The sequence below is a fragment of the Ips typographus genome, linkage group LG3, assembly GCF_016097725.1.
Source record: "Ips typographus isolate SLU linkage group LG3, UJ_Ityp_2.0, whole genome shotgun sequence".
NCBI lineage: Eukaryota > Metazoa > Arthropoda > Insecta > Coleoptera > Curculionidae > Ips > Ips typographus.
In genome coordinates this window covers 18,762,362-18,788,566 of record NC_138424.1, presented here as the reverse complement: position 1 = coordinate 18,788,566, position 26,205 = coordinate 18,762,362, and the positions used below count along the sequence as shown (strand labels likewise).

General features: G+C 36.9%; 3 protein-coding genes across 3 annotated transcripts in view; 2 read left to right on the top strand and 1 right to left on the bottom strand.

The window, feature by feature from the left end:
- Positions 1-1,710, top strand: part of LOC145727103 (uncharacterized) — a 40,968-nt gene extending 39,258 nt beyond the window's left edge. Inside the window, exon 11 of the mRNA XM_081976533.1 lies at positions 353-1,710. Coding sequence (XP_081832659.1) covers positions 353-1,529 — 1,177 coding nt within the window. The 3' untranslated portion in view covers positions 1,530-1,710. The remainder of the gene's footprint in view (positions 1-352) is intronic.
- Oseg2 (intraflagellar transport protein Oseg2) overlaps positions 1-26,205 on the top strand; it is a 346,413-nt gene that overhangs the window by 120,327 nt on the left and 199,881 nt on the right. The window lies entirely within an intron of this gene.
- Dph2 (Diphthamide biosynthesis 2) lies at positions 16,187-26,103 on the bottom strand. The gene is made up of 6 exons (XM_081976542.1): positions 25,846-26,103; positions 22,998-23,110; positions 22,720-22,949; positions 20,881-21,024; positions 16,758-17,026; positions 16,187-16,694 (listed from the first exon to the last, which is right to left on the bottom strand). Exons 1-6 carry the CDS (start codon positions 25,993-25,995, stop codon positions 16,230-16,232), a joined length of 1,371 nt encoding a protein of 456 aa, XP_081832668.1. The 5' UTR covers positions 25,996-26,103; the 3' UTR covers positions 16,187-16,229.

Below are 26,205 nucleotides of genomic sequence, written 5' to 3'. Positions count from 1 at the left end.
CGGAAATTTAAAATGATTCATAAGAAACCAGTGGTAAAAAGAGAGAACCATTGCAAATGTTTGCTCTGGACAAAGATGGAAAAGTGACTGATGAATCAGAGAGTTGACCACAAAATATCAATTTGTGATACAGTGATCAACTTTTTGTCACATTTGTCGGAACCATTGATTTCCAGTGGTTCTTATGTACACTTTTTTGTTATAATGAGTGTATTATATGTGCAAATCCGTTGGAATTAAAAGATTACTAAGCTAGGAAAGAAGTCAAGAAACAAGCACGACCACACTGCCTCTCTTTCTGCACTTCCGGTCACCAAAAAACCAAAAAAAACAGCATTCTGTCTCTTTCCAGCCCCATAAAACCTGACTTCAGTTATCGTCCGGGCCGTCGAATCGTCGACGTGGAATATCTCCTTTCTCAAACTCTTCAATTCCCGCACCGGCCGCTGTTCTTCTGTCGATCCACCGATGTGGCCATCAAAAACGAAATCCGTGAAGGTTTCTTCTCGATTTACGTCTTCAAGTGTACTAGATGCCGCAAAGAGCATTCCGTATGCAGCGAAGAGCCTAAAACTGAACTGCTCGATGTCAATTTGGCGTTTGTGGCGGGAATTCTCAGTCTAGGTTTGGATTTGTACCAGCTGAATGAAGTGTGTAGCGCTGTGCACATTCCTAGAATATCGGGAAAGGATTTCGAAAGATACAAGAATGAAATCCGGAAGATTTACGATGACAGCAAAAGCGAGGGGAGCAGTGGGTTTGTTAGTTCCTCAACGTCATCCAAAAATAGTGAACTTTTGGACACAGCTTTAGAAGAAGCAGATTTGTCTTTGGTGCATTTAGATCTAGATGAGAAACAAAATACTTTTTTGGAGGAACTGGCAAAAGATGTGTCCACCATTGAACAGATAACCAAAGATCAAAAAAATAGCGAGATGTGGATGTTGGAGCGCAAAAAGAGACTGACAGCCTCAAATTTTGGTCGTATCACAAAACTGCTGGACAAAACTAACAGGGCAAACGTAGCAAAAGACCTACTGTATTCAACATTTAAAGGCAACATTTACACAGAGTACGGACAGCAAAACGAGCACTCTGCCCTACGTCTTTTCGAACAAATAACTGGGAAGAAAGTTGAAAAGTCCGGCTTGGTGGTGCACAAATCCTACCCCTATCTCGCGGCATCCCCTGATGGCATTATTGTCCAGGAAAACGCTTTAGTCGAAGTGAAGTGCCCTTACAAGGCAAGGGAATCGAGCGTCGAGGAGGCTTGCCAGAAAAAAGAAATCACTTTTGCCACTTTTGAAGAAGGGAAACTGAAATTGAAGAAGGAGGATAAGTTTTACTATCAAGTGCAAGGGCAGTTGCACGTGACCGGGGCAGATTGTTGCTACTTTGTGGTGTGGACGCCCAAGGATATCGCCTATCAGGTGATTGAGAAGGATGAAGACTGTTGGGAGAGGATGTTTCCCAAACTGAAGGCTTTTTACTTTGATCATATGCTTCCGGAAATATTAAGTAACACCTAAATTTAGTAGCATCCATGTTCGATGTTCTTAATTCAATTAGTCAGTAGAACATTCTGTATTAATTTTTGTTACCTTTTGAATGACATTATCTATAACTTAAGTATACAAAAGCATTTGTTTGTATTTAATATTTAATGTATTAGGTTGTCTTTAGTTTAAATAAATATTTTCATGATAATAAGTGGAAGTTTACTTGTAAAATTCTTGAGCGAGTGAATTGAAACAACTTTCTTCAAAATAATCTTCAATGATTTTATTTATTTCATATTTGAGAAGAACAAGCAAAAAATATTACAAGATTTTTTTTATTTTTTATAAATCTTCACTTTAAGACCAGAAAATACTCCTACTAAGTATGACGTAGTAACTTATTGACCAATAAACAGTAAGAGTTTGCTTGTAGGGGGAAATGACTTTTGGACTCTTTTAGTCTTTTCTGGCTATTTTTAGTATTAAAAAACGACTTTATTGTGCAACAATCTTTGTTTTAATTTTTGGACTGTTTTTAGTGCTTTAAATCCAGTTTCAGACACTCGACAATGGATTGCAGTCTGAAAAAACAAATTTTAAAACTATTCCTAGTAGTAAATAACAAGTTTTTAGACTATTTAGTACAAATTTGTATTCTCACAAGTCTTGAATGATCAGTTTTACACTAGGTACCTGTAGTCTAATAATGAATTGAACGCCAGTAAAATTTAGTTCAAAAATCTTGTTTTCTGACTATTTTCAGTGTCAAAAATGAACTCGTAAACCGCACAGATGACCAGATTCGAATACTTTTGAGCTATTTTAAAGTCAAAAATACAAGTTACAGCAAAAAAAAAACGATTTTTTAAACTGAAATTTGGAGGTTAGTTTCTTCTTCAGGAAAATGACATAATTCATGTCAACTTTGAAGGACTATCGAATGGTGAATTATTGACACTTAAAACTAGACCACGACAGGACGTGCCTCGTGACGTAGGAAGAGTCGTTTTCGTGTTACGCAGAAACCAATGAGTTTTAGTAGTTTTTTTTAATGCTAAATAATTATTGTTTTGTAGTGATGGGTAAATTACAAATACTCTGTTTCTGGCAGTTCAAATTTTGACACTGATTTTCTCTCTGACTGTACTAAATTTTGTAGTGTTTCTTTATGTTATTGGATAGGAAATTTAATGAGGATTCCAAAAATGTGCTTCCAAAAATAGTGATTTTCTCACTGCAAGTTGGTTTTACAGGCAATTTTGTCCCTAACTGTCCTTTCAAACTGTGTTTCTGGCAGTTCAAACTTTGATACCGCTTTTCTCCCTGACTGTACCAAATTTGTAGTGTTTTTTAAGATTGTTGACTACCCAATTTAATGAGGATTCCAAAAATGTGCTTTAAACAGTCATTTTCCCACTCCAAGTGGGTTTGACAGGCAATTTTGTCCTTGACTGTACTTCTTGTTGCACCATACCAGTTTTTCCTAAATAACTCGAAAACGGTAAAAGTTACAAAAAAATTGCAAGAGGTCAAAAATGTTTCTAGTCAACTCCTTAACCTAACACCGTAAGTTTGCAGGACCGTTTTGTGCTTCCAGTATACAGGGTGTACAAGAAAAGTATGGTGGTTTACTATTTTTGCCACCCTGTATGCAATTTTTCAGATAGAATTTTTTACTCTACACCACTGGAAAGAGGAGCTCAAAACGGTTCTTTTAAGCGGTTGAACCACCCTGAATTCCCAAAAATAACCGAGTTACAGGGTGCTCAAATTTCAAACCACATTTTGAAATTTTGTTGCATCAAACCAGTTTTTGCTAAATAACTCAGAAACGGTGAAAGTTACAGAAAATTTGAAAGAGTGCAAAAATGTTCGTAAAGAACGGCTAAACTCGTCCCTGGAAGTTTAACAGTCCGCCAGTGCCGCTACTATACAGGGGGTGGATGAAAAATGTAGTGATGTAGATTTTTTGACCACCCTGTATGCCATTTTTAAGATATAATTTTTTGCTTAACATCATTGGAAACAGGAGCTTAAGACGGTTAATTTGAGTGGTTCAACGTCCCTGAACTCCCAAAAATAACCGACTTACAGGGTGCTCAAATTTCAAACCACAATTTGAACTGATTTGAAAATTTGTTGCATCAAACTAGTTTTTGCTAAATAACTCAGAAACGGTGAAAGTTACAAAAAAATTGAAAGGGTGCAAAAATGTTCGTAAAGAACTGCTAAATTAATCCCGGGAACTGTCATAGTCCGTCAGTGCCTCTATTAGACAGGGGGTGCATGAAAAGTGTAGTGATTCAGATTTTTTGGCTACCCTGTATGCAATTTTTAAGATAGAATTTTTTGGTTTTCACCCCTGGAAAGAAGAGCTCAAGACGGTTAATTTGAGTGGTTTAACCTCCCAGAACTTCCAAAAATAACCGACTTACAGGGTGCTCAAATGTCAAACCACAATTTGAACTGATTTGAAATTTTGTTGCATCAAACCAGTTTTTGCTAAATAACTCAGAAACGGTGAAAGTTACAAAAAAATTGAAAGAGTTCAAAAATGTTCGTAAAGAACTGCTAAATTAATCCCGGGAACTTTCATAGTCCGTCAGTGCCTCTATTAGACAGGGGGTTCATGAAAAGTGTAGTGATTCAGATTTTTTGGTCACCCTGTATGCAATTTTTAAGATAGAATTTTTTTCTTTACTCCACTGAAAAGAAGAGCTCAAGACGGTTAATTTGAGTGGTTCAACCTCCCAGAACTCTCAAAAATATCCGACTTACAGGGTGCTCAAATGTCAAACCACAATTTGAACTGATTTGAAAATTTGTTGCATCAAATCAATTTTTGCTAAATAACTCAGAAACGGTGAAAGTTACAAATAATTTGAAAGAGAGCAAAAATGTTCGTAAAGAACTGCTAAATTAATCCCGGGAACTTTCACAGTCTGTCAGTGCCACTATTATATAGGGGGTGCATGAAAAGTGTAGTGATTCAGATTTTTTGGCCACCCTGTATGCAATTTTTAGGATAGAATTTTTTGCTCAACACCCTTGGAAAAAGGAGCTCAAGACGGTTAATTTGAGTGGTTCAACTTCCCAGAACTCCCAAAAATAACCGACTTACAGGGTGCTCAAATTTCAAACCACAATTTGAAATTTTGTTGCATCAAACCAGTTTATGCTAAATAAGTCAGAAACGGTGAAAGTTACAAAAAATTTGAAAGAGAGCAAAAATATTTGTAAATTACTGCTAAACTCATCCCTGGAAGTTTCACAGTCCGTCAGTGCCTTTACTATACAGGGGGTGCATAAAAAGTGTAGTGATTCAGATTTTTTGACTACCCTGTATGCAATTTTTAAGATAGAATTTTTTGCTTTTCACCATTGGAAAAAGGAGCTCAAGACGGTTAATTTGAGTGGTTCAACCTCCCTTAACTCCAAAAAATAACCGAGTTACAGGGTGCTCAAATTTCAAACCACATTTTGAACTAATTTGAAATTTTATTGCATCAAACTAGTTTTTGCTAAATAACTCAGAGACGGTGAAAGTAAAAAAAAACTGAAAGAGTGCAAAAATGTTCGAAAAAAACTGTTAAATTAATCCCGGGAACTTTCATAGTCCATCAGTGCCACTATTATACAGGGGGTGCATGAAAAGTGTAGTGATTCAGATTTTTTGGCTACCCTGTATGCGATTTTTAAGATACAATTTTTTCCTTTACACTACGAAAAAGAAGAGCTCAAGACGGTTAATTTGAGTGGTTCAACCTCCCTGAACTCCCAAAAATAACCGAGTTACAGGGTGCTCAAATTTCAAACTACAATTTGAACTGAATCTATGGTGAAATAATAAAAACAAATTCAACCAAAAATACTTTCCAGAACTACACCCCGAAAAAGTGTGTGGCAAGGTCAAGCATTCGACACTGATCCGGGATCAGCAAATTCCGTAGCTTACTCCCCCACTCCCTGCCTAAAAATCAGGGGCATGTTTGAGGAGGGTGCCAGACCAGCGGTAGCAAACGCCGCAAAAGAGGCCATTCTGTCGAAAATCGCGCACCGCTGCCGTATTTTGCACTGCCAAGCGGAACCCAACAGCGGCGTAGTTTACATGAAATGCGGAGACGAAGAGGACGCTTCCGTGGCATTTAAAAACTTGCACGGCTGGTGGTAAGTCGATCACAACTAAATTCGCTTGTTCGGTCTGTTCAGTTTTTTTCGGTTTTTTGCGCAGGTATTCCGGACAACTAGTAACAGTAAAGTACCTGAGATTAGAGAGATACCAACAAAGATATCCGGCCGCGCCCTCTGGGCCGCCGTATTTAAGTAGCTCTAGCCCGAGTGACGATTTGGTGGATTAGTTTTTGACATGAGATAGAAAAATTGTGTTTTTAATTTTTCCATTTTCATGCTTGGGATCTTCGGTCATCGCTTTATTTTGTTGCAAACCTGGGCGTGGCGTAGGATTTCTAAGAAATTCAATTTGTGTCTGTTTTTTTTTGGTCGAATAGATGGCGAGATCTCACTTATTGTTAGTATTAAAAATGTTTGTAGTTAAATATTTGATATGTTAAAGTACTGATTGAACTGGGAGGTTCAGTGAAGTTTCCCCACCGCGGTTTGCTTTCAAGCGGGATTAGTTTTGTTGACTGAAAGTTTCAAACTTACATATTTGTTCTTCGTACCTAGGGTATTTAATATAAATAGCTTATTTTTAGATACAATCTAATTTATTTTGCTTAAGCAAGTTAGCCTATCAATCCATCAGACGACGTTATATAAATCAGCCACTTTTGATGCGCGTTTGTATGTCTTTAATATTTTATTATCTTAGTGTAATTTGAGGATGTTGTAAAGTTTTTATTTACGTTTGTACTAACAGAACTGGTGGTATTTTATTCTAATAAATAAATAATTTTTTCCATGCGGATTTTTTCTAGCCCAATACAGTGTGTCCCAAATAGGCAATGCGGGGCAGTGCCCGGGGCCCCGGGCCCCGGGCCCAGAAAGGGCCCCATGCGCTGAACTTATACAATACAGGGTGTCCCACGACGAAAGACATCGATTGATATTGGAAAAAGTATAAATAGGAGAGTTTTGAAAATTTGGCAGGATACTGATGTGGGCGTGCCCAATCTAACTAAAATATTTTCAAGATGGTTGCACTTCCGTTTATACCGGAAGTCGATCACAACTTTCCTATTTTAAATAGAACACCCTATATATTATTACATATTTGGATTCCTCACAAAATTCTGACCAACTTTTGTATAGAATGCCCTATGCCTATCTCTAGCCGTTTTCGAAATATTTGATGTTTTTCCAAAAAAGTGACAGTTGCAACGCTCAACATATTTTTGTACTCTGTCAAAACCGTATTTCATTTTGCAATGAAACTTTGGGTTATTGTAAATAAAGGATCGTTTTATTAAACTGAGAGTGCGTAATGAGTCATTTGTATACAGGGTCGTCAAAAAAAAAATCATAAACTTGCCACTAAAAAAAATGAAAAATTTCAAGTTTTTTAAATAGAAACCCACATTTTTTTATGACGGAATCATTTTGAGCATTAAAAATTACTATACGTTTCAATTTACTTGCCTATACCTAAATCCAACCCATTTCGTTTTATTTGAGAATAAACATTTTTTTATTATGCTGCACGGTTGGGATTATGTGGTGTTCTAGTTGGTCATGCTTTTGACACACGGTGATATTGAAGACCTGCAGGGCATGTTAATAACACTAGTTTTGAGTGTTTTGACAACTGCAAATATGCCGTCGCGGTTACGTTATTCAAACCAATATTACTTAAATCTGTTTATTATTTACGGAGAATGTGATAAAGTTGTGAGTAGAACATGTGAGGTATTTGCCGTTCGTTATCCAGAAAAACCAAAGCCATCACCAAAAAGCTGTCAAGCAAATAATTGAAAATTTTAAGAATACGGGATATGTGAAAATAAAAGCTATTAAAACAAAACCAATCCTTAATAATACAAATGTAAAAATTGCAATTTTGGGCTATTTTGTTGCAAATCCAACTTTGTCAATAAGACAAGTTTCCGTAGAATCAACATATCCAAAAGCTCAATTCAGAGGATCCTGAAGAAACATAAATTTCATCCTTTTTCATTTAAATTAGTGCAACACTTAAAAAAGGTTGACTTTCCGAAGAGAGTGGTTTTTAGTGAGTTTTGCTGACTAGTCACTATGGAGAAGAATTGTTTTTGAATAATATTATTTAGAGCGACGAGGCCAAATTCACTAAAAATGGAATGTTCAATAGACATAATTCACACTATTGGTGTGACATAAATCCACACGTAATTAAAGAGAGAAATTTTCAAGAAATCTGGAATTTTTATAATAAAAAATGTTTATTCTCAAATAAAACGAAATGGGTTGGATTTAGGTATAGGCAAGTAAATTGAAACTTATAGTAATTTTTAATGCTCAAAATGATTCCGTCATAAAAAATGTGGGTTTCTATTTAAAAAACTTGAGATGAGAGAGCTCCTTGTTGATTGTTTTAATCTGGAAACAATTTGTCGATCTTGGCAGTAAAACTGAGATTTTCAGATATTTTAAAAGCTCTTACTGAGATTCAACTAAAATCTGTTAACAAAGACGAAATTGTGGAAGCTTTGTCTCTAGAGAAAAAAATTATTAATTTTGAATTTATATTTCTTACTATTTTTTATATAAAATGTTTCATCAAATTAACGTGGCTTCAAAAATTTTACAAAAATATGATACTGATTTAATCCAAGCGACTGCAGTTTTAGGCGAAACTCATCATCTTACCTAACGGGTTGCCCATATTCGACGGACCCATGTTTTTTTTTTAAAAAATCAAAGAAAAAAATAAAAATTTGGCGGTTGGCAATCTTAATCATTTAATTTGTTCCAAGTAGATTTGTTTACATCAATTTTTGAATATGATATCTCTCAAATGGCCGCCTCTGGCGTTGATGGCGTATTGTGCCCTTTTTGCAGCATTTTCCATCGTTTTCGCCAACATTTCGGCCGGAATAGAGGCTATTTCTTCACGAATGTTGTCCTTGAGCTCTTCTACGGTCCTTGGCTTGTTAACGTAAACCTTTGACTTCAAATATCCCCACAAGAAGAAGTCAGGCGGCGTCAAATCGGGCGAACGCGGTGGCCAGTCCAAATCACCACTTTTCGACATCAAACGGCCCGGAAACAATTTCTTCAGAAAATCGATTGTTCGACTTTTATTTGGCCTCTTCGGATTAGAAAGAGCCTCACCAGTCGAAAATTTTTCGTATAAACGCTTAATGGTGTTCTTAGAAGGCGCACTTTTCACATTTTTTAATTTTTTAAAAGCACATTGAGTTTTCACAATTGACTTGTTCTGTTGAATGTAAATTTCAACTATTTCAGAGCGCTCGCGTGGCGTGTATTGTTCCATGGTAAAAATCTGCTTGGACTGACGCTTCAAACGCAGTATGTCATTAAGCGATCTGACATCTCTGTCAAAAGTTATGGCGTTGCCAGATGGGTCCGTCGAATATGGGCAAACCTGTGTTAGAATTTGTTATAACTAATCTTAAATAAGACGAGTTAAAATTATGTCTAGTTTGTAAAAAGGTAAAATTACCTTTTTGTAATATGGTACAATGTACTACTAAACCTACTTTCAGAAGTCCTGAAGTATACACAACTTTAAAGTCTGAAGCCATGGATATGGCTGTTAAATGGGGCATTGCTCCGATATTTCATACGAAAAGACAAGTAAAAATTAAAAAACATTTTGACAAACTCGCTTCTGATCATCGGTTTCAGAACAGAGAATATTTTTAAGTAAATGTTTACAATTCGGTTATTGACGTAATTTCTAACCAACTGATTTCCGCAATGCGGATCGTAAAAGAAACATTTACTTTATTAGAACCAAAATTTTTAATTTCATCTAGTAAAGACGAAGTCTCGGAAGAATGAGGAAAATTACAAAGGAAATATCCGGAAATATTCACCTGTAGCTTCACAAATCAGTTTCATTTGATACTTGATTTAATAAAAATGAAATATGAACTTAAAGAAAATATGTCAGTTCGCGGATTATTTGAACATATAATTAAAAATTATTCATATATGGAAGCAGACATTTCCGACGTTTATACTGTGTTCCTCTTGTTTTTCACTCTACCTGATACGGTAGCTTCTTTAAAACAAAAATTAAAACTAATTAAAAATTGTATGAGATCTACAATAAGTCAGGAACGACTTTGCCACTTGTCAGTTTTATCAATAGAATATAATATCGCATCTACTTTAGACATGAAAGAGGTAATAGATCAATTCGCAAATGCAAAAGTCCGAAAAAGAGCAATATAAAAATGTAGTTTATTAAACTTTGTTATATTTTAAATGTAAAATTCCAGTTATTTCATTGTAATCATTTTTTTTTTGTTTTAAAAAATCATTAAATGTTTTTCATATTAAGTTTAGATGTTTTTTATCATTAGTTTTGGAATGGGAAGGGGCCCACAATGATTTCTTGCCCTGGAGCCACTTTTGTGTTAGATCCGCTACTGGATCTCGGTAACCGTAAGAGCTACAGAGTCGGTTAAATGGGGGAAAGTTTTAGAGAATTTTATGTGAAACTTATTTCCGGTTTCCAAATTAAATTATCTTTCTCCGTTTTCTGGAAAACTGGGAAAACGTCGGAGGCTGCATTTTGTAGTAGTAGTAATAGCAAGCAAAAGTAATAGCAAGTAGTAATAGCAGCAAAAACCAAAACGATGGTCGTCAGCAGAAATGAAAATCTACAAGCCAATATACGAATATATGGTACTTCAATAGAAGAAGTGAGAAAATTCAGGTATCTCGGTTGCTGGGTTACCCAAGACCTGGATCCAGAAACCGAAATTCGAGCTCGAATTGAAAACGCAAGAGCCACGTTCGTGAGAATGAAGACATTTCTAACGAATACCACCCTGTCGCTCGATACCGTTTCGTGAAGTCATATATTTATTCTGTCCTCTTATATGGCACGGAATCCTGGACAATGGGAAAGAGGATAATGCAGCGACTGGAAGCATTTGAAATGTGGATCTTCCGCAGTAGCAGCAAAAATATCAACTTTTGAGACTGCTTATGGAAGGAAAGATAGAAGGCCGAAGAGGACTCGGAAGACGAAAATGCTCATGGCTTAAAAATATAAGAGAGTGGACAGGATTAGACACATGCACCCTGTTGAGAGCAGCAAGAAATAGAGAGGAGTTTGCTGGTATTGTCGCCAACCTTCAGTAATGAAGAAGGCACTTGAAGAAGAAGAAGAAGTAATAATGGGGGGACCCTAAAAGGTCCGGCGAGTAGGCCTTCAGGCCCTTTTCCCCTCAAACGCTCCCCACCTTACCTACGCCACCCAGACGTCCCATCTCACTGACGAAGGCAAGGATCCGTCCCCATTCCAAAGAAGACAGTTCCCTGCAGGAGAGTGTGGAGGCTCCTGATAGACGACCAGCGATGGCAGACTCCTAATAGGTGATATGAGGTTTCCTCCGTCGTTCTACATTGAGAACAAACGGGGCTATCACCAATTCCTAGTAGATGCAAATGTCTGTTTAGGCCACAGTAGCCTGTCAGAATTGCAACCAGGATTTTCAAGGCCTATCGACTCGACTCCTTGACATCAACCATTTGGATTTTACCTTGGCGTCGCGTGGGATTCCAATCAATTCCTTGGCTTGTCTGCACCTTTCCGCCTTTCTCCACGTCTCTGTGGTACCTTCAAGCGCCCAGTCACTTAGTGCGCTTGCTACCTGACTGTTGCTTACTGTGAGGTTCGGCAGTTATTGGACTCTCTGAAGATCCGAGCCGAGCCAGTGCATCGGATCATCATATGTGCCGGAATCCTCACTAGGTTTACCTGCTTCTGCTCTGCCACTTTGTTCAGGGCATCCCAGCATTCCTGAATCAGTCTGTTACCCATCCTGGCATTACAAAGTGCCTTTAGGACGGCCTAACTGTTGGAGTAGATCCCGATCACTCCCTCTCGTTCTTCTGTAACTTCTTTGCTTGTGGAGACCTCGAGGAATGCAAACAATTCCGCCTGAAAGATGGTCGTCCACCACAAAAAATATGCCTCCTTGTTGGTGTTTTGTCGGTACACTCCCGCCCCGGACTATCCCGTATTGGGAGAATTTGAGCAGTCGGTATACCAGTTTTGCACCCCTTCTCGAGAAATCACTGACTTACTATCCCAACTTTCCCTGGCTGAGACTTCTACCTGAAAGGGGGCAGAAGCTGCATTTTAAACAATTGCTTACAACTCTTTAACAAAGCCAAAGAGAGTTTTGAAACTAAGACATTACAAGACAAATCTATTGTCAATGGTTTCCGATATATGGATGATAACTTTGTAAATGCTATTGGTCTTGGAAAATGTCTCCGCCATTATGAACAACAAATGACAAACAGTGTGCTTTGTGTTACAAATTTTTAAAATTTACAAAATCGGGCAAAAATAAGTATGGAGGTAAACCACTATAAGCGAACAACTAGGCAATCTTTACCAGAAGATCTTAAATGAAGCAACTATACCAACGGACTGGAAGAAAAGCATCACTAGCTCTATCTTCAAAAAAAAACAGGAAACTACAAAGGAATAACTCTCCTAAGCGCCATTCACCAAAATCATATGCGGTATCATCTGCGAACAAATACTCATAATGGAAGAACAACAAGGGTTCAGGAAAAACAGGTCTACCACAGACATTATTCGACAAATGGTCGAGAAATCAATCGAATACGAGAAACCGGCGTTTATGTGCTTCATAGATCTGAGCAAAGCGTTTGATCGAGTGAGGCTAAATGACATCACAACCGTATTGAGACGGGGCAGCATTTCGGAAGAAATAGTTAGAACTATTGAAAACTTGAACACCAATACAACGACCAGAATGCTTGTGAACAACAGCCTGATCCAAGAAGTGTCCATATCAACAGGAATAAGACAGGAAGACTCTCTAAGCCCGGTACTCTTTAACCTAGTCATGAACGAAATAATAAAAGACGTTAAAAACGTGGGGCATGGTTACAGAACTAACAAAGGTGAAATACCAATACTGTGCTACGCGGATGACGCAGTAATTATATCAGAAAACGAAGATGAGCTGCAGAGACTACTTCATCAATTCTACCTGACAGCGAAACGCTACAATATGTCGATTGGGATAAACAAGACAAAATCACTAGTTGTAGTAAAAGAACCTAGAAGATGCAAACTAGCTGTTAACGACGAAATAGTAGAATAGGTGATGTCCTTCAGATACTTAGAGGTAGAAATAACCGCCCATCAAGACAGGAGATCTGAGGTAAAGAATTAAATAGATAAGACTTCTAGAATAGCCGGATGTTTGAAAGATATATGGAAAAACCAGTTCCTAAAAATAGAAGCAAAGACCAGAATATATAAATCATGCGTAAGGCCAATGGGAACAGACGGGTGCAGGATGAACCCGAAAGTCTTGTATTTCGAAACAGCAGAGGTTAATATCCCGCCTGCATCCAAGGAGAAGACAACTAGAACCATTAAGAAAGTTAAAAAAAACAAAGCGTCAGGTTATGATAATATCCTAGCAGAAAGTCTGAAGCATGGAGGGACCGATCTAGCCATACAAATACATAGCCTCGTGCAACAGAGTTGGAATCAAGAAATCATTCCCGACGAATGGAAGGAAGGTGTTATCATCTCACTCCACATAAAAGGGGACCAAATGCAGTGTAAAAATTATCGGAGACTATCAATGCGGCTTTTGAAGCGAAAGATCAACAACTGACCAGCACTATCCGTCAGATTCTGGAAAAATGTTGGGAGTTTAACAAGAGTCTACATACCCTTATGCCAGAAGGATATACAGGGTGTCCCGCGAGGTAAGGGACAAAATTTTACTACGAGTTCTTTAGGTAAATTCGAGTCGAAAATGTCCTATGAACATGGGTCCGCAAATGCTTCCTTACCAAGATATGATTTTTTTAAAATTAATAGTGTTATTGTGCCAGTTTGACACACTAATCTGTGCAAACACAAATTTTTGTCATGTTTGTTTTCACAAATGAAGAATATGCAGACATGCTGATGCTAGTATACGGATATTGTAACGGAAGTAGAGCAGCAGTGGTTGAATACCGCCGTCGGTATCCAAATCGAAGAATACCTGATAGACGAGTATTTGGGAGAGTTTTTAATCAACTGAGAGTAACAGGATCATTTCCAAATGCTTCTCTCGTACGTCCATCAGCAGCTGCCCAAGATCTAATACTGGATAGTGTAGAACGGTCACCATCGACTAGTGTTCGCAGAATATCACGTCTCACCGAACCACCCGAATGAGTGTATGGAGAACAATGCATAACGGTTTGTACTCATTTCATCTGCAACCAGTCCAAGCTCTGCAGCTCACTGATCTGGGCCTTCGTATGCAGTTCTGCAATTGGCTAATAACACATCGCAATTTGGTTAATGACATTTTGGTCACCGAAGAGGCTACATTCACCCGAGACGGTGTCAATAATTTAAGGAATTCCCATTCTTGGCAGCTTGAAAATCTTCATGCAACAATCGCACGGAATTTCCAACACCGTTTTTCGGTTAATGTTAGGTGTGGTTTGTTAGGAGATCAGTTAGTCGGCCCTTATGTGTTTGACGGTCGTTTGACATCTGCAATTTACCTTCAGTTCTTACGAGAAGAACTATCTGTGTTTTAGAGAATATTCCGATACAAAGAAGACAACAAATGTGGTTACAGCATGACGGTGCTCCGCCCCACAGTAGTAGAAATGTGACTGAATATTTAAATAACACTTTTCCTGGACGTTGGATTGGACGCAGGGGCGCAGTTTCTTGGCCCCCCCGCTCACCGGATTTAAATCCTTTGGACTATTACTTGTGGGGACATATGAAGAGTTTAGTGTATGCAGAGAAATTACATACCAGGGCTGAACTGCTTTGTAAAATTAATAATATCGCTAACGACCTAAATAATAACAACCGTGTTATTGGGAAAGCTATCAGCCACATTATTAAAAAAGCTAGACTATGCTTACAATGTGAAGGTGGACACTTTGAGCAATTATTGTAAACAGTTGTTTTCACAGTAGTATTAATTTTTTTTGTGCTGGTGCTGGAGTGTAACAAGACACTCCTGTCGCTCACGCGGATGGCCAAAGTACGTCTTGGGTTCCAGGACACTCCGGTGTTAGCGGAAACGAGGAGGCGGACAGGTTCGGTCAGATCCGCCATTGTGGACCGTATCTTCTGGCAAAGATCCGATATTGCTTGGGAGGAGGCCGGAGGCATGCGGCAATCGCGTTGTCTCATGGGCTTCTTTCCAAGAAACAAGTCGAAGTCCCTGATGGAATTATCCAGAAAAGACCTCAGATGTGTGACAGGACTTCTCACGGGTCACTGTCATGAGAACAACACATTCTGGGTCTGTCACAGGATCCGGTATGTCGCTTGTGTCTGGAAGACGAGGAAACTCCGATACACGTTCTCACACAGTGCCCGGCACTTGCGACGATTCGAAAAGAGCTTTGGGGTAAGAGTGTAATCAACCCCTTAGATATTCAAGGTACCCAGCCAAGGAGGCTTTATCACGGCCATCGAACTGGATGGGTACTAGTACTTCTGATGGGTCATGGTCTTCTCCGAATGGAGCCCATCTAACAATATGATCATCAGCAAAATTTTTCCGTGCGCGTATGACCAATTCAGGTGTGAGGCGAAGCCGAACACCCGGAAGTCATGCAAGCACGGAAATCGTATATTCTATATTAAGAGCGAAAAGTAGTTATTTGCCGCTTGTACATGAAAATTGCAGCTTGAGGCGAAGCCGAACGCTGCAATCATGTAAAAGCGGCAAAAGTACTACTTTTTTTTCGACGACTGCTGTGGGGTGGAGTAGAAGGACAATTCACATCATTTTCGTAGCTAGAACTCATTGTCACCGATAAATTACTTTGACGGAATGGCTTTATTTCAAACAGGTATGTCAAGCGTTATTGTTATGAAAACGCCGAAAAAGTTGGTGGGTAGATTGTTAGTAGGAAGCAAAAACGCTTTAGGATAGAAAATGATTCACTTTCTGTACACGTGCGGCAAATAACCACTTTCTGCTTTGAAATGGAAGCGTACATGAGGTACTTTCAAAGTCAGTAGTCGAAAAACCTATTTTTGGACGAATTATGAACGATATTTTTCTTTGAAAACGAACAGAAAAGCGCGTTTTTTATTACTCCTAATAGAGATGAAAATAGTATAGGGTTTTCAAAGAAGTATAATGGAAAGACATTTTTTAAGCTCCTTAAGTGAATTTTCTGTTTCCAAGACGAAGTTTCAAATCAGAATTTTATAAGAGATACTTTCTATTTCAACTTGAACAAGGAAATTAAAAGAAACTGTCATTTTTGCAAAATATCCATTTGACGTCGAAAATAAGGCGGAAATATGAAAACCATCTTCCTGTAGCTACGCCAATGGGGAATTTTGACAAACGTCATGAACATGACATAATGAGTATTCATTTCATGTGTTTGTTACAAATTTGATCACAATTTCTCAAACGGTCTGACAATTTAAAACTGCACCACCCTGTAAGTATTGAAACGCAATTTTACGGGAGGGGGTAAGCCCATTATAGTAATTAAAACAAAACAAATGAATAATTAATTACATTTATTTAAAATGTACAATAAAATAACTTATGACTTTTCATTTTCATAGTTTTGCGCTATACCTTTCCTACCTTCCTCTGCCAGTTTGACATCACTTTGTCCCAAGTTCTGTTCCAGACCTTTCCAAGATCGCTCGTTCAAATATCCAGCACCAAAATTGCAGTTTAAGGCCACGGTTCCTTCATTTTTTAATGCTACTCGACTGTCCGTCTGGTTTTCTTCTTCAATCAGTTTGTCATCAATTTCAGATCCTCGGTTTGTCCTCAATTTGCCCGTAATCAGGCTAACATCGGTTTCATTGGCGTTTGTTTTCACGTCATTAATATCTCCTAAACGGTTCAGGTAATCGTTGTAGTCATAAGCAAAGTCAATTGCTGCAATGTCAGAGTTGAGAGCTACTTCGATGTCATAAGGCGTCACGACGGGTTTGTAAAAATCGCGGCTGTCGAAAACTTCATTCAATGCGCAAGTGATCATTACGTAAATGTCAATCTGTCAAATACAATGGTTACTTAAACTTTGACAGTTGTGTAACTAATTAAATCTAGCTCTCACCTCACCAATATTAGCTAGTTTGGCAACTGTGGGCTTGCCGACACTAATAAGGTAATACTTCTTTCCAGATACCTCAGCAAGCTTCTTAATTCTTTCAATAACTTTTAAGTAATTTTTCACGGCCAGCGTACCTATTACTATTCCTATAGTATGTGCATCCCTGATTTTTTCTATTAAATAATAACGTTTTTTGATCAGTTTTGAGTCTGGTTGGTATTGTTTGACTTTGCCGGGTTGCTTCTCAGTGTCAAAGTGATACAAGGCTTTTGCTAGAATCAACAAGTGTACTATATTAACGCAAACAGAATATAGAGGTAGAGATGGAAAATTGTTAGAAATTTATTTTTGGGAAAAATGTCAAGTCTGTCAAGAGAATGATGAAGAAAAGGCTAATCAGTTGCAATCTAGATGTATTTCTTGGAGGAACCACACTGCAAGTAATCTTTACAGCTCCATGAAGCCAAATTTGACAGTTGGGACGTTAAACAATATTATAATACTTTGCTTGCGTCACGTGATCGCTGTCATAACTGTTAAAACTCACTCACCCTTGACCAGAAAGTATAAAATGCCAAATAGATGTGCTACTTTGAGAAATTGTACTGTAAGTTGTGTTTAAAGCCCCATGGAGCCAAATTTGGCACTTGGGACGTTAAAGAATACTTTAAAACATTGCGTGCGTCACGTGACAGCTGTCATAACTGTCAAAATTCACTCACTCTTGACTAGAAAGTATAAAATGACAAATAGATGTGTTTCTTTGAGGAATTGCACTGTAAGTTGTGTTTAAAGCTTCATGCAGCCAAATTTGACAGTTAGGACCTTAAAGAATATTTTAATACTTTGCTTACATCACGTGACAGCTGTCATAATTGTCAAAACTCACTCACCCTTGACCAGAAAGTATAAAATGTCAAATAGATGTGCTTACTTGAGGAATTGCACTATAAGTTATGTTTAAAGCTCCATGGAGCCAAATTTGACAATTGGGACGTTAGAGAATACTTTAAAACATTGCGTGCGTCACGTGACAGCTGTCATAACTGTCAAAATTCACTCACTCTTGACTAGAAAGTATAAAATGCCAAATAGATGTGTTTCTTTGAGGAATTGCACTGTAAGTTGTGTTTAAAGCTTCATGGAGCCAAATTTGACAGTTAGGACGTTAAAGAATATTTTAATACTTTGCTTGCATCACGTGACAGCTGTCATAATTGTCAAAACTCACTCACCCTTGACCAGAAAGTATAAAATGTCAAATAGATGTGTTTCTTTGAGGAATTGCACTGTAAGTTGTGTTTAAAGCTCCATGGAGCCAAATTTGACAGTTGAGACGTTAAAGAATGTTTTAATACATTGCTTGCATCACGTGACAGCTGTCATAACTGTCAAAACTCACTCACCCTTGACCAGAAAGTATAAAATGCCAAATAAATGTGTTTCTTTGAGGAATTCTACTGTAAGTTGTGTTTAGAGCTCCATGGAACAAATTTGACACTTGAGACGTTAAAGAATACTTTAATACTTTGCTTGCATCACGTGACAGCTGTCATAATTATCAAAACTCACCCTTGACCAGAAAGTATAAAATGTCAAATAGATGTGTTTCTTTGAGGAATTGCACTGTAAGTTGTGTTTAAAGCTTCATGGAGCCAAATTTGACAGTTAGGACGTTAAAGAATATTTTAATACTTTGCGTGCGTCACGTGACAGCTGTCATAACTGTCAAAATTCACTCACCAGTGACCAGAAAGTATAAAATGTCAAATAGATGTGTCTCTTTGAAGAATTGTACTGTAAGTTATGTTTAGAGCTCCATGGAGCCAAATTTGCCACTTAGGACGTTAAAGAATACTTTAATACGTTGCGTGCGTCACGTGACAGCTATCATAACTGTCAAAATTCACCCACTCTTGACTAGAAAGTATAAAATGCCAAATAGATGTGTTTCTTTGAAGAATTGTACTGTAAGTTGTGTTTAAAACTGCATGGAACCAAATTTGACAGTTGGGACGTTAAAGAATACTTTAATACTTTGCTTGCGTCACGTGACAGCTGTCATAATTGTCAAAACTCACTCATCCTTGACCAGAAAGTATAAAATGTCAAATAGATGTGTTTACTTGAGGAATTGCACTGTAAGTTAAGTTTAAAGCTCCATGGAGTCAAATTTGACACTTGGGACGTTAGAGAATACTTTAAAACATTGCGTGCGTCACGTGACAGATGTCATAACTGTCAAAATTCACCCACTCTTGACTAGAAAGTATAAAATGCCAAATAGATGTGTTTCTTTGAGGAATTGCACTGTAAGTTGTGTTTAAAGCTTCATGGAGCCAAATTTGACAGTTAGGACGTTAAAGAATATTTTAATACATTGCTTGCATCACGTGAGCTGTCATAACTGTCAAAACTCACTCACCCTTGACCAGAAAGTATAAAATGTCAAATAGATGTGTTTACTTGAGGAATTGCGCTGTAAGTTATGTTTAAAGCTCCATGGAGACAAATTTGACAGTTGAGACGTTAGAGAATACTTTAAAACATTGCGTGCGTCACGTGACAGCTGTCATAACTGTCAAAATTCACTCACTCTTGACCAGAAAGTATAACTTGCCAAATAGATGTTTATTTGAGGAATTGCACTGTAAGTTGTATTTAAAGCTGCATGGAACAAATTTGACACTTGGGACGTTAAATAATACTTTAATACTTTGCTTGCGTCACGTGACAGCTGACATAAGTGTCAAAACGCACTCACCTTTGACCAGAAAGTATAAAATGTCAAATAGATGTGTTTCTTTGAGAAACTAAACTGTAAGTTCTGTTTAAAGCTCAATGGGGACAAATTTGTCAGTTCTGAACTACTAAGTACTACTAGTAAACACAACTACTCTGCGTATTCCAGTTGTATGTTAGCGCTGAATGAGTTTTGACAATTGACAGCTGTCAGATGACCTAACAAACATATTAAAGTGTCACTTTAACACAGTCTCACAAATGTCCAATTTGGGACTCTATTGTGTTGTAAGTACAAGGTATAACTGTCTTGCATTTGTTAGTTTCAACTCAATGCTGAATGCGTTTCAATAGTTATAACAAAAGTGTCACCTGACTATAAACCACGCTGTGAAACGTCAATACGAGTCATAACTGTCAAATTTAACGTCTTGATCTGTCATTTAAAGTCACATTCAACTCTACAGAGCTACGAATAACATTTTGCGGCGAGATTCATTAAAAGACGCGATTATGTGACATTTTACTATTTCACAGCATTGTTTAATGAGTGTTGACAGCTGTCAGGTGACTATAAGCTTGTCATTAACAGTCGTAGCCAATTCAGTTCGTCAAAGTGGTTTTTCTAACCACACGAATTAAAAGCTCGAGCTTTTTAACGTTGTCAAAAATCAGGAATTTTTGGGTTTGGCAACGTTGCTTTTCCACGTGGAAGAGGAGTTATAGAGTTTTAAAAACTGACATGCGTCCAAAATTCTATTGCCTGAAACAACAATTTATCGTTTTCCGTAAATTGTTTGTGGACAAAATTACCATAAGGCTACATACAAGTATAGCAAATTTAAAATTGTCCATATCCCTATATTTTCATGACAGCGGGTAAGAAGGGAGAACCACTTTTGGTAAAGATCAAGCAAAACTTCATAAATAACGGCAAACAGTTTAGCGCCAATGTTATAAATTGAACAAAAGTGATTTGTGAGTAATTCCGCAACAAAAGGATGAAGCCCAGCTACTGTTAAGTGGAAGAAATCATCTGTAAACATATTGAAAATTGAGATTCTCTAACTGCATTTTTCCTAAAGTTAATGGTAAATTCTTTCTGCAGAGATGTCAACAACATCTTAAAAAATTGTCTGACTGGTAGTTTTATCATCAAGTCAAGAATTGACGCTATAAGATCAAAGTTTTGCTTTATTGTCTATTTTCACTTCCCCAGCCATGTAATTAGAACAGTAACTAACTTATATATTGAGCAATGTATGAACTAGAACCTTGTTTAACAAACTTTTACCAAAAAAAAACCCAGAATTCTTGTTTCTATAGTCAGCCTTGTCATTGTAAAATGTTTAGTCTGTTAGTTCTTATACATAAAAATACTTACATTTGAGACTTAAACTAATGTTCATCAGTTTCCGGTCATTACTTCCAATGTATACAACATTTTGGCCACATAACCCTGATAAGTCATCATCTATTTTACAAACTGTAACTCTGGAATCTTCTAGCCACATGTTGCATGTTTCCGCTACAACCCAAAACTGTTAACTCCAACCTATACAAGCACAGAATGTCTCAAGGATAGATTGGAGATGATTTACTACGTTTTTTAAAAATATACTTTAAAGATAAATAGCTGGTTAAGCCAGAAGTTGTACTTCATGTGAAGGAATAGATCTAAATTAAAATTTAAATTTATTTTTACTTGTTTCTCTAACAATAAACAACCAAATTTGCACTGATTTGTACTACTTTACAAGGCCAATTTCCTCAAACAAACTTTTTCAAGTCGTAAAGACGCACATTTACAGTAGTTAACTTTTGTGAAGTGTGTAGTTCATCTGTCAACGTGAAACGTCAATAGAAAGTTGTTTGAAATTTGTTTTGTTGACCAAATGTTTACTAACCGCTGGTAACAGTAAAGCTCTTGTATTCTGTAGCAAATTACAATTATTTTAACAAACACATAAACTGCTGACAGATTTAAAATGTCTGCTAGAGCCTTCTGGTATGTTTAGAAGACTCTTGGAAGGTTTCAGAAGCATCTGTAACATTCCAAACACTATTAGAACCTTCTGGTACTTTGAGATGTCTATTAGACTGTTTCAAAAGCTTCTGGCAGATTTAAAATGTGTGCTAGAGGCTTTTGGCACGTTTAGAAGACTCTTGGAAGGTTTCAGAAGCTTCTGGCACATTATAATCGCTATTAGAACCTTCTGGTATTTTGAAATGTCTATTAGAATATTTCAGAGGCTTCTGGCAGATTTAAAATGACTACTAGAGGCTTCTGGCACGTTTAGAAGACTCTTGGAAGGTTTCAAAAGCATCTGTAACATTCCAAACACTATTAGAACCTTCTGGTACTTTGAGATGTCTATTAGACTGTTTCAGAGGCTTCTGGCAGATTTAAAATGTCTGCTAGAGGCTTCTGGCACGTTTAGAAGACTCTTAAAAGGTTTCAGAGGCTTCTGTCACATTATAATCTCTATTAGAACCTTCTGGTATTTTGAAATGTCTATTAAAATGTTTCAGAGGCAACTGGCATTTTAAAAATAATAGTTCTTTGAGGCTTGTGGCAACTTTAGAAGACTTTTAAAAGGTTTCAGAAGCTTCTGTCACATTCCAAACACTATTAGAACCTTCTGGTACTTTGTGATGTCTATTAGACTGTTTCAAAGGCTTCTGGCCTATTTAAAATGTCTGCTAGAGGCTTCTGGCACGTTTAGAAGACTCTTGGAAGGTTTCAGAAGCTTCTGGCACATTCCAATCACTATTAGAACCTTCTGGTACTTTGAGATGTCTATTAGAATGTTTCAGAAGCTTCTGGCAGATTTAAAATGTCTGCTAGAGGCTTCTGGCACGTTTAGAAGACTCTTGGAAGGTTTTAGAGGCTTCTGGCACATTCTAATCGCTATTAGAATCTTCAGACATTTTGAGATGTCCATTAAAATGTTTCAGAGGCAACTGGCATTTTAAAAATAATACTTCTTAGAAGCTTGTGGCAACTTTAGAAGACTCTTAAAAGGTTTCAGAGGCTTCTGTCACATTCCAAACACTATTAGAACGTTCTGCTACTTTGAGATGTCTATTAGAATGTTTGTTTTCTGTGCTTAAGTTTATTCTTAACCTGGTCAAGGAAATTCGCCTATAGTGATGATTTAGATGAATCTTTTACCATTTTATCATTGTGACACTCTGTACGAAAATAACAACAAAAACTCACAGTATAAATGAATGAACCCATCATCCAGCAAAAGAACAACAGAATCATCTTTCACAACTTCATTTAAAAAATTCGTAAGGGCATCTTGCAAATCTGCAAGCACTAGAGAGTGTTTTTCATAAATATTCAAGAATGGTATTTTGTCCGTCATTTTTGAGAAACATATCGGTCCAAAGTGGATAATTGCGTCTGCATTAATATGCGCCGCAGCCACATAGTCAATACAACAACTAAAAATTCCTGTCAATAAGAAGTTTATAAGCCCATTCAGTAAATACCTTTCGTAGGCGGTGTCTCCTAAAATATACACAGTCTGTCCTAATATTTTCTGAAGTTTTAAAGCCACCTCGGAAGAATGTGGCAGTAAATGATCAGGGAACTGCAGACAGACCTGGAACAAATAAACCATATATGATCTTCTCAGGTAGATTTGTTTTGAAATCATAGAGAACTTAAGAAATTCCTTTTTTTGCCCATTTAAACCAGAAAACTTTAAGTTTCCGGTACAATCTCTAACAATTTCATGTGTATTTGTGTATTATAAGATAATTTCAGCACAAAATAGGTCAACATGGAAAGAAATGGAAGATATGTCCAGGAGTAGATGAATTCCGTCAGTGGGCTAATAATTTTGACCTCAAATATCTCAGAAACAGGACACTTTCCTATAGCATTTTTTGGGTCACTGTGTAGTCTTGAGTGTGCGCAATGCACTAATTTAAAAATGTACAAGGAGTTCCTTTACAATTTCCTGACTTCTGGCACCTTAAACCCACTGACGTCACTGTTACGAAAGTTCCTTCAGGGAGCTAAGTTTAATTTTGACCGCAAATATCTCGGAAAAGGGACGCTATTTTTATAGCACTTTTTGGGTCACTGTGTAGCCTAGAGTATGCGCAATTCAGTGACCTTATATCCTTAAAATTTACACGGTGTCCCATTGGAATTTAGACACTTTGAACACAGCATTTGCTTGCTTTCATCATGTGTGGCATGGACAACAGTGTTCTAGATCGGTTTTTTTCAGTTATTAGTGTTTTTTTGATAAAAACATTGTCCTGACAAAAGAAAGCAAAAGTTTTGGGCTACATTTAGATGTTAGAACAAACCTCCTCACTGTCACAAGAACCAAATTAGGAGCTGTCTTAGAGTAGAAACTTAACATCTTTCAAAAGCTTGTTTACTTGCCCTGCTGTATTTACAATCAAAATTCTAGGTTACTTGTGATTTTTTAAAGAAAATTCTATTTAGGTGAAAGAAAGCCTAAATTACTAGCTACACTTTGACGTATGAACGAACTTTCTAGCTGTCATAGGAACCAAATTAAGAGCTGTCAAACTTAACACCTTTAAAGAGCTTGTTTACTTGCCCTGCTGTATTTCCAATCAAAATCCTAGGTTACTTGTGACTTTTTAAAGAAAATTCTATTCAGGTGAAAGAAAGCCAAAATTACGAGCTACATTTTGACGTATGAACAAACTTCCTAGCTGTCATAGGAACCAAATTAAGAGCTGTCAAACTTAACATCTTTAAAAGGCTTGTTTACTTGCCCTGTTCTATTTCTGATCAAAATTCTAGGTTACTTGTGATTTTTTAAAGAAAATTCTATTCAGGTGAAAGAAAGTCTAAATTACGAGCTACATTTTGACGTATGAACGAACCTCGTAGCTGTCATAGGAACCAAATTAAGAGCTGTCAAACTTAACACCTTTAAAGAGCTTGTTTACTTGCCCTGCTGTATTTCCGATCAAAATCCTAGGTTACTTGTGACTATTTAAAAAAAATTCTATTCCGGTGAAAGAAAGCCAAAATTACAAGCTACATTTTGACGTATGAACGAACTTCCTAGCTGTCATAGGAACCAAATTAAGAGCTGTCAAACTTAACATTTTTAAAGAGCTTGTTTACTTGCCCTGCTGAATTTCCGATCAAAATCCTAGGTTACTTGTGACTTTTTAAAAAAAATTCTATTCCGGTGAAAGAAAGCCAAAATTACAAGCTACATTTTGACGTATGAACGAACTTCCTAGCTGTCATAGGAACCAAATTAAGAGCTGTCAAACTTAACATCTTTAAAAAGCGTGTTTACTTGCCCTGCTGTATTTCCAATCAAAATTCTAGGTTACTTGTGACTTTTTAAAGAAAATTCTATTCATTGAACATTCATTCAAGACATTTGAATGAAATTAATAGCTGTTATAGTAATTAAGTTGGCACCTGTCAAATAACGATACCTGTCATATTTAAAGAAACAGAAGAAAGATGGCAGGTTGAAGGAAATGGAGAGAGAGAGAGATAAATTGCTTTTTCCCTATCTTAAAGAAGATAGAGAAAAAGCAATGACAGTTAATGAAAGAAAGAGATGAAGAAAAGAAAATTTGAACAGTATGGAAAAACACAAAATGACTTAAAAATCAAATTGTAATCAGTTTATACCAATTTGCCTATTAGGCCTTTTTGGGATAGTTTAGGTTTATGAGTAACACACTGTATCATCAAAATCTGTGGAAGAGAGTATACTAAAGTTTTGTATTTAGCTTGGCGTGCACAACAGTGTTTTAGGCCAGTTTTCTCAGATATTATTGCTCCTTTCATAAAAACTGTCTTGACAAAAGACAGCAGAAGTTTTGGGCTACATTTTGACATTTGAGTGAACCTCCTAGCTGTCATAGGGACCAAGTTAAGAGCTGTCAAATGATTACTTTCTTAAAACATGTTTACTTGCACTGCTCTATTTCCAATCAAATAACTCCCTTATGTGTAATTTTTTAAAGAAAACTGTGTTGAGATAGAAGAAAGCTGAAATTACCCACTATAATTTGATGTTTGAATGAAATTTACAGCTGTCATATCACATGTCAAATGAACAAAAAAGTGGCAGAATCAAGAAAATGGAAAGAGCTAGAGAAACTGATAAAATGTATTAAAATTCAGGAATAACAAATTATAATCTATAAATATATTTTTTGAAATTTTTAATATTTCAACTGGGGAAATTTAGTTGAGGCATCTAGCAACCCTGTTGCCAAAGATGCAATAATGTACTACAATAGCCAAGCCTGTTTGTTTGATTTAAGCTGAATTGATTTGAATGTGTGATAACACTTGTACTTAAAAATGACTAACCTTTTCAAACCCATTGCTTTTAATCCATTCTACACACTTGTCCATCTCAAAAGCCTTTTCCAGTTGTTCACTGTTTAACTCTGCTGTTTTCCCTTTAAGCTCTACATTCTTCTCTAAACTTACGGACTCGTTAGTAGAAAATTCAGGCATGTTTACGATAATCTGTCTGTACGTTTCAAAGTTTCATTTCCTTACGATTTTGCAAATCTTGACCAGCAAAATAAATAAACAAACTCAGTAAAACAATCTCAAAAACAAATAAATCTAACCTTACTTTGTTTGCTTTGCACTACTTTGTGAGTTAGTCACGTGACCAACCTTTGTATGTTAATAAAAAATGACACGTGACTAACGTAATTG